The 9,492-nt window shown below is 44.7% G+C and overlaps 1 protein-coding gene across 1 annotated transcript; it reads right to left on the bottom strand.

Annotated features, from left to right (window-relative positions):
* Positions 1-2,036: 2,036 nt before the first annotated feature.
* Positions 2,037-3,065, bottom strand: LOC119288558. Its single transcript, XM_037568157.1, has 2 exons — positions 2,736-3,065; positions 2,037-2,611 (listed from the first exon to the last, which is right to left on the bottom strand). Exons 1-2 carry the CDS (start codon positions 3,049-3,051, stop codon positions 2,445-2,447), a joined length of 483 nt encoding a protein of 160 aa, XP_037424054.1. The 5' UTR covers positions 3,052-3,065; the 3' UTR covers positions 2,037-2,444.
* Between the last annotated feature and the right edge of the window lie 6,427 nt (positions 3,066-9,492).

Genomic DNA, 9,492 nt, shown 5'->3' with positions numbered 1-9,492 from the left:
CCAAGTAGCATCGTGTAGCATAATCCTACCCGGCGATCCTCTCCTCGTCGCCCTGTTAGAGAGCGATCACTGGGTTGTATCAGGCACTTGGAAGGGTGTGTTTTATTAAGTATCCGGTTCTAGTTGTCATAAGGTCAAGGTACAACTCCAAGTCGTCCTGTTACCAAAGATCACGACTATTCGAATAGATTAACTTCCCTGCAGGGGTGCACCACATTTCCCAACACGCTCGATCCCCTTTGTCCGGACACAATTTTCTGGGTCATGCCCGGCCTCGGAAGATCAACACGTCACAACCCTACCTAGGCACAACAGAGAGGTCAGCACACCGGTCTAAATCCTATGGCGCAGGGGTCTGGGCCCATCACTCATTGCACACCTGCACGTTGCTGTAACACCCTCGATGCGGCTATATCTCCCACGTGTCGAAGCACGACTTAGAGGCATAACCGCATTGAAAGCAATGTCGCAAGTGAGGTAATCTTCACACAACCCATGTAATACATAAGGGAAAAGATACATAGTTGGCTTACAATTGCCACTTCACACAATACATGAATATAACATTACATCAACCAGATACAAACAAGGTCCGACTACGGAACCCAAAATAAAAGAAGACTACCCCAAATGCTACACAGATCCCCGATCGTCCCAACTGGGCTCCACTACTGATCAACTGGGAACGGAACAACATAGCGAACACAATCTTCATCGAGCTCCTCCTTGAGCTTGGTTGCGTCACCCGCACGGTTCAATGGTACCTGCAAGCTGGTTTTGGAAGTATCTGTGAGTCACAGGGACTCAGCAATCTCACACCCTCGCGGATAGGAGCTGCACATATCTTGTTCTCAGGGCACACCGGATTGTCCAAGGTTCCGGTAGGCCAGCCCAGAGTTGCCCCTGGTGGCCACCGGGAGCTGACAGGTTGGACCAACACTCAGAGGAGCACTGGCCCAGGGGTTTAAATAAAGATGACCCTTGAGTCTGCAGAACCCAAGGGAAAGAAAAGGCTAGGTGGCGAATGGTAAAACCAAAGTTGGGCCATGCTGGAGGAGTTTTATTCAAGGCGAACTGTCAAGGGGTTCCCATTATAACCCAACCATGTAAGGGACGCAAAATCCGGGAACATAACACCGATATGACGGAAACTAGGGCGGCAAGAGTGGAACAAAATACCAGGCATAAGGTCGAGCCTTCCACCCTTTACCAAGTATATAGATGCATTAATATGAATAAGAGATATTGTGATATCCCAACAAATATCCATGTTCCAACATGGAACAAACTCCAATCTTCACCTGCAACTAACAACGCTATAAGAGGGGCTGGGCAAAGCGGTAACATAGCCAAACAATGGTTTGCTAGGACAAGGTGGGTTAGAGGCTTGGCTCAACAATATGGGAGGCATGATAAGCAAGTGGTAGGTATCACGGCATAGGCATAGCAAAAGAGCGAGCAACTAGCAAGCAAAGATAGAAGTGATTTCGAGGGTATGGTCATCTTGCCTGAGATCCCGCAAGGAAGAAGAACAAGTCCATGAAGAAGACAAACGGACGTAGCCAACATATCCTCACAAACGCAACGTTACCGGATCAACGAGAAGAAGTACACCGGAAAGAAAGCAAACAACATAGTAAACAATCATCACATAAGCATGGCACGATGCGCAAACAAGTATGATGCATGTCCGGTTTAAAAATACATGGCATGGCAAAATGCACAAACAAACCTACAAATTAAGTGGATCTCAATATGCAACGAGTTGCATATTGACGAAAACACCACATGACTTATTTAGTTCTCTCCCATTTATGTACCCAACAATATTAAATGTTGATTAACATGGCAAGGGGTGAAGGAAATGAAAACTACCAATCTAGGCAAGTTTAAATGAGGCCGGAACAACAAACAACAAGTCCGGAAACTCCTCATGTGCATGTTTTAAGGTTTGGCACTTTTCTGCCCTAACACAATTTTTATAGTTGTTAAACATGCAAATCAATGTCACCATGTTAAACTAGGAATTTTTTACATATAAAGTTTATTTAAAACCGAGCTACGGTTAAATAGTTATGAAATAAATCATTTTAACATGGCATGGGAGCAAATTTAACCAAACGGCATTTTAAACATTTCAAACATAGATGAAAGTTGCAAAATATTAATATACACACAATTTTAAGCAAGTTCCATATATAATTTGTTTTAATTCGATGCACGGTTTTTAAGTTATTATATGCATGAAGTTTTGGGGCTGATCTGCAAAACTGGAATTCCCTGGAAAAATAGACAAAATTGCTGAACCTAAAAATACACTACTGGGCTGGGGAAACTGCTCACATGGGCCAAAGCCCGGCTCGGTGGAAGAGGTAGCAGGCCGGCTGGCTGGGCTTGGTGCGGCAGCGCTGGGCCGGCTGGATCTGGGAGCCCAGGTCGATCGGTCAATGGGCGAGGGGTCGGGCGAGCTGCTCTGCTCGTCCTGGAAGCAGAGGACACAGGCGGCTTGGGTAGCGACGCGGAGAAGGCGAGGGGAGGCCGGATCTGGTGGGTCGGCGCTGGAGCCGGTCGATGGCGGAGCTCCATGGGGAGTAGTGGTAGTTGCCGTTGCCTGAAGAAAAGAACAGAGAGAGCAATTCAGCGAGGGAGCAGGGGAAGGAATCAGAGAGAGATGCCGGGAGGAGAGGACGGGATAAGGCCGGATTCGACGAGGGGAGCCGGTCCCCGAGCAGTACAACGCTGGCGTGGAGAGGAGCGCTCGGGCGCGACTGCTTCTTGGGGCGACGAAGAGGAGCTCCTCTCCTCGTGGAGCTCCTGGACGGGGGCGACAGGAGCACAGGCACGGCTTGACGGGGTCCTGCTGGTGACTCTCGGGTGGAGGCGGCCATGGGAGGAGCTTGGCGGCGCAGGTCCACGCGGGCACTCGAACAGGGCAGCGGACGGCGGGAACAGGACCGTGACTTGGCGGTGATGGGCGCGGTCAATAGAGAAGGAGGCTCTAGGACGACACGGGGCGGCTCGGTGGTGGACTTCCATGGCTGGTGGCCCCATGATTGGAGGAGGCAGGTGCAGGATGGCTCGGGCTCCTCTGGTTGCTTGTGGAATGGGTGGATCGGGAGGGATTGGTTTTGGTTGGCTGGTGTTAAATCGAGGAGGGGATGGATCCCGAGAGGGATTTGGTGGAGTGGCGGCGGTGATGGGACAAACCCCCTAGAAATTAGGGTTGGCTTGATTAGGTGAGGTTGGGCTATAAATATAAAGAAAGGAGGGAGTTTGGATCATCCGATCGAAATCAGACGGTTCAGAATGAATAGGCTAGGGAGTCCAAATAATAAAACAATGATATTTTGTAGATGTTAGGGGATGTTCCGGACCCAACGGTGATGACTCCCCGGGTCGGGTTCGGGACAACTTCCGGACGCGCGCGAGGGGTTCGATGCACTATGCAAAGAGGGGTAGGCTGGGCTTAGGTGGACTGTGGAAAGCGGGTTGGTCTGAGAGAAGAGGGGAGAGATGCAGCCCGGCACGATTTTCGAAGACCGAAAACGTCCGACGTTTTGACCCGCTATACTGCCGCTATAGTTAACCGTTGGGGCGTCAAACGGACTCCAAATGTGATGAAACTTGACAGGCGGTCTATCTACACTATAATAAGACCACACGCCAACTTTCAACCCATTCCGAGAACATTTTTCAGCCACTTATAAAATAATATTTCGGACGTGCCGCGGGCGCGTGCAAGTGAGTCTGGCCTCAGAACGAACAACGGAAGGAACTGGGAGACCCGGACGAATGCAAGTTTCGAAAACATGAAGATGCAATGCACATGATGACATGACAAGATGCGACACGCAAGCAAATGACAAGGCAACAACAGCGAATAACTAGAAGACACCTGGCGCAACGGTCTCGGGTCGTCACAACACTCCACCACTACGAGAGGATCTCGTCCCAAGATCTAGGATGGCACCGGAGGGAAAAGGAAGAGGAAGATAAGAGGTAAAACTAAGTTGCTTCTTTGAAAAATGAGTTAAACCAAAGAACCTTGCGAGGTTGAACAAATTGAAAGAAAGAAAACAATGAAGATGAACAAAGTTGAAAACACTCCGTTAGAAAAGAGGAACAAGGAACATTACGGTAACCTTGTAGGTAGAAAGACATAAGAAAATGGTTGCAATGGACAAGAAGTACATGCAAGCACTCCGGTAGAAACGAGATGTACAAGGAACGATAAGGATCATTTAGGACAGCACTCCGGTTGGAAATGGAAGGCAAAGAATATAAACTTGGCAAAACGAAAGCACTTGGATGAAGACTCCGGTTAGAAGAGGAATGATAGACATAACACTCCGGTTAAAACAAGATAGAGAAGGGAATAAGAATGATATAATTTGGTCAGCACTCCGACTATAAATGAAAGGAATTGAATATGAACTAGATAAGATGAGAGGATACTTGATGAAAAACACACATTACCTCTGGAACTATTGAAAGAATGGCACAAGGGGTAAGAAAGATTTCAGATAGCACTCCGGTTGAGAAGGGAGGTAAAACTTGATAAGATGAGAGAGCTCGAATGAAAACACGACACTCCAGTTAAATGGATAAGCATGAAAAGAACAAGGTCCTGACAAGAACAAGAAGAAGGGTTGAAGAGAGCAACATCACAATGCCTCCGGAAGAAATGAGAGAATGGAATGGAATGAACGGAGGAGAAAATCAAGGTCCTGAGGGAGCACGCTTACAACAAAAGCTAGAATGGAGTTGTTGGGTTATCAACAACGAAACGAATAAACTTGTAGTGGGCTTATGGAAAGCATCTCAAAACTGAGGTGAAATTCTGCCACTAATGAAAAAAGATTGGATCGATATGAACAAGGAGACGAGAAACTTATTTCATTGGGAGGATAGATGAAGAACTTGGGTCATTTATGAGCACCATAAATAGCAACAAACCTTATGGAAGGCTTTAGGTGAAACATGACACAAGATAACTCCAACGGAGAGGTTGATGGATTTAAAATACCTCATTCTTAAGAACATGTGCATCATGAAACATGAACTCAAATTATCAAGAATGACATAATACCACCTCCAATGATAAGAGAGAAAGAATTGCACTCCGGATTGAAAGATGAAGAAAACTCGAGCTCCTCTGAAAAGAATGTTGATGAACACTTTGAGAAGGAATTACATCCTTTATGAACCAACATGTAGCGCCTCCATGAAGAACTCCGGTAAAAGAATGATCAAACGAAATGAAAGAGAAGTTGAAAACACAAGGTGAAGCCTTGTAATGATATACATGGATCTTGGTGGTGATGAGAGCTTGGAGCTCCGGGAAAAGAAAAGATGAATCAAGTGACACCGATAATTTGATGAGCCTCCGGAATAAGGAATTAATCCCTTGGATGAAACAATAATAAGAATTACGTTATGTGTATCCTTCATCAATTTAAATTAATGACATTTCACGGATTTGGCATACCACTTATTCTCGTAGAAAAATGATTGAAAAGAGATATAGCGCAAACTTGAGAAAGGTCTCCAACAATCCACCGGTAGGATTGAAACAACGAATGAATTGATATGATAACGAATGAAGAGAACTCTTGATCGAACGACCGTAAGAATTGAAAATGAACAAAGAAAATATAAGGAAAACACCGGGAAGAATTATAAAAAAATGAAGATACTTGAGAGGATTTAGATACAAGTGAACGAAGAGAGCCCGAGCTGATTAGGGGATACTTGAACGAAGCACCGGTAAGATTTTGAGAACGAGAGTTGAAGGCTGAGAATGAATAAATCTTCTGAAATGATGGGCTCCAGAGAATCAAAATGAAAAGACTCCTGAATTGTTCCGGATAGGTGGAAAGAATTCTCACAATCGAAAACAATTATGAGAGGATGAGATCAAGCTAGAACCATGAATCTTTGGAAGAACGGATAAGAATTTAAGAGGAGCTCTTCTTTGGTCTTCACATGTTGAGAAAGATGACGAGAACACCACCACGGATTGTTGAGGCACTCCGGAATGAAGAATGGAAAGGTGAGCCAATGATGAAAATTTGACAGATCTTGGAGAAACACATCTTACTGATGATAATTCATTCTTACGTCAAACTTTGAAAAGAATTTAGGATAGCTCCGGGAAAATTAGAAGAGTCAGGTAAGATCCTGGGAAAAGACCTATGGGTTAGGGCCCACTCAAAAGATACACCGTTGAACAATTTAAAAGGAAGATTGCGCCGGTTGAATTTCATGACTTGAAAGAGAATAACCATCTCAAAAGAACTTGAACGAATGCAGAGTGGAAACACGAATCTTCGAGATATCTTCAGCACTCCGGAATAATTGAATAGCGAGAAGAGGATAGTTGAGAGGTGCACCGGCATGAGATGGTATTTGAAACGAGGAAAAAGGGATAAAATCAACACCAAAAGCTTGATTTGAATCCACCGGAGAAGAAAAAGAACAAAGAATGATGAGCTTGTAAAGCATATACATGAGAAACACTGGATAAGAACATTGACGGAAAAGAATTGAGAGACTTGACATCAATAAAATGATACTTGATTGAGATATATGAGTCCTCGAAGAAAAACAAGGGAGGAGGGCGGGAAAACAAAGACTACTTGGGAATGGATGAAACAAACACCGTTGAGAATACTTAGATTTGATCTTGCGAATGATGACAAGATTGGATCCACCTGAAGAAAAACACACCGGTTGAAAAGGATTCACAAGACAATCTCGATAAACGAGAAGGATTAGTATTCCCATAGAAATATGAGAACACCGGTTAGAAAAGGTATGGAATCTACATTTGACATTGAAGCAACTCTTATACCACAACTCAAAAGAAAACAAAGCATTGGCTGGCAGAATAAGCCGGAACAAATATATGATAGAGATTTCGTATGAAGTTTTCGTGGTGGGGCCTACACGGGCTCGATCGTACATCACCATCATGTACAAGGCAGTGCACATGACATACGAAGCGTCCCCGAGTCGGCATAGCCAAGGACTCTTTAAGACACAACGAGACCACTGTAAAATCAACCGTGGATAGGCGGACCACTAGACGTCGAACCCAAATTTCATATCATACATCTGTCGGAAAAGATATCCTAAGAGCTACTTGAATTCCTACTTATAAACTCCCGAAACTTTCCAGTTATGCAATCAGGTGTTGGGGATACAGGGGAAGCATAATATCTCACCCAAAACTAGCAAATCCTACATCCAGCTGTATCCATCCTTCAACACATAACCAAGAAACCTTCGGAAATCATTTACCTCAACCTTCGAAAAGCATCCATTATACGAGTTATGGCAATACTCCCGAACTCCCACCCTAGTACTGGGTGGCGTCGAGGTTATCTCACCAACAACTGCATAAAAGAGATTTTCGATGTCGGCAAACTCAGGTATTCCAGAACTGCAACAATAAAATTATGACGACAACACCTCGGAGCTCAACTCTCCGGGACACTGCCACAACCCCTAAATGACAGGAGGCACCAAGAACAATGTTCTCGTCACAAAACCATCGGAACGATTCCAAGATACCCGCGTGATCCTAAAAAAAACTAGTGAAATTTGAGAAGAGAGAGAGTCAAAACTCTATGTCAGGATGCCTCACCAGAGCGATGAAGGGACTGAGGAGTAAAAAGAATCCTACTCTCCGATATATATAATCCTAAATGACACAAAATATTTTTCTAGACTCAACAACGCCAACGATTCGATCAAGCAGGGGGCTCCTAAGGTCGGGGAAGGCTCTAATTACCAACTTGTAACGCCCTCAATGCGGCTATATCTCCCACGTGTCGAAGCACGACTTAGAGGCATAACCTCATTGAAAGCAATGTCGCAAGTGAGGTAATCTTCACACAACCCATGTAATACATAAGGGAAAAGATACATAGTTGGCTTACAATCGCCACTTCACACAATACATGAATATAACATTACATCAACCAGATACACACAAGGTCCGACAAGGAACCTAGAATAAAAGAAGACTAGCCCAAATGCTATACAGATCCCTGATCGTCCCAACTGGGCTCCACTACTGATCAACTGGGAACGGAACAACATAGCGAACACAATCTTCATCGAGCTCCTCCTTGAGCTTGGTTGCGTCACCCGCACGGTTCAACGGCACCTGCAAGCTGGTTTTGGAAGTATCTATGAGTCACAGGGACTCAACAATCTCACACCCTCGCCGATAGGAGCTGCACATATCTCGTTCTCAGGGCACACCGGATTGTCCAAGGTTCCGGTAGGCCAGCCCAGAGTTGCCCCTGGTGGCCACCGGGAGCTGACAGGTTGGACCAACACTCAGAGGAGCACTGGCCCAGGGGTTTAAATAAAGATGACCCTTGAGTCTGCAGAACCCAAGGGAAATAAAAGGCTAGGTGGCGAATGGTAAAACCAAAGTTGGGCCATGCTGGAGGAGTTTTATTCAAGGCGAACTGTCAAGGGGTTCCCATTATAACCCAACCGTGTAAGGGACGCAAAATCCGGGAACATAACACCGATATGACGGAAACTAGAGCGGCAAGAGTGGAACAAAACACCAGGCATAAGGTCGAGCCTTCCACCCTTTACCAAGTATATAGATGCATTAATATGAATAAGAGATATTGTGATATCCCAACAAAATATCCATGTTCCAACATGGAACAAACTCCAATCTTCACCTGCAACTAACAACGCTATAAGAGGGGCTGGGCAAAGCGGTAACATAGCCAAACAACGGTTTGCTAGGACAAGGTGGGTTAGAGGCTTGGCTCACCAATATGGGAGGCATGATAAGCAAGTGGTAGGTATCACGGCATAGGCATAGCAAAAGAGCGAGCAACTAGCAAGCAAAGATAGAAGTGATTTCGAGGGTATGGTCATCTTGCCTGAGATCCCGCAAGGAAGAAGAACAAGTCCATGAAGAAGACAAATGGACGTAGCCAACATATCCTCACAAACGCAACGTTACCGGATCAACGAGAAGAAGTACACCGGAAAGAAAGCAAACAACATAGTAAAAAATCATAACATAAGCATGGCACGATGCGCAAACAAGTATGATGCATGTCCGGTTTAAAAATACATGGCATGGCAAAATGCACAAACAAACCTACAAATTAAGTGGATCTCAATATGCAACGAGTTGCATATTGACGAAAACACCACATGACTTATTTAGTTCTCTCCCATTTATGTACCCAACAATATTAAATGTTGATTAACATGGCAAGGGGTGAAGCAAATGAAAACTACCAATCTAGGCAAGTTTAAATGAGGCCGGAACAACAAAAAACAAGTCCGGAAACTCCTCATGTGCATGTTTTAAGGTTTGGCACTTTTCTGCCCTAACACAATTTTTATAGTTGTTAAACATGCAAATCAATGTCACCATGTTAAACTAGGAATTTTTCCACCACATTTACATATAAAGTTTATTTAAAACCGAGCTACGGTTAAATA

This window comes from Triticum dicoccoides, chromosome 4A, assembly GCF_002162155.2.
Source record: "Triticum dicoccoides isolate Atlit2015 ecotype Zavitan chromosome 4A, WEW_v2.0, whole genome shotgun sequence".
NCBI classification, from domain to species: Eukaryota; Viridiplantae; Streptophyta; class Magnoliopsida; order Poales; family Poaceae; genus Triticum; species Triticum dicoccoides.
The sequence above is the reverse complement of the archived record's forward strand: the minus strand, read 5'-3'. Positions and strand labels throughout refer to the sequence as shown.

Excerpts from the sequence above, each read along its gene's own strand:
- LOC119288558 (XM_037568157.1), bottom strand. The coding sequence starts at position 3,051 with ATGGGGCCACCAGCCATGGAAGTCCACCACCGAGCCGCCCCGTGTCGT. Across the intron at positions 2,612-2,735 it reads CTCCTCTCCACGCCAGCGTT|GCAACGGCAACTACCACTAC; the intron begins GTACTGCTCGGG and ends TCTTTTCTTCAG.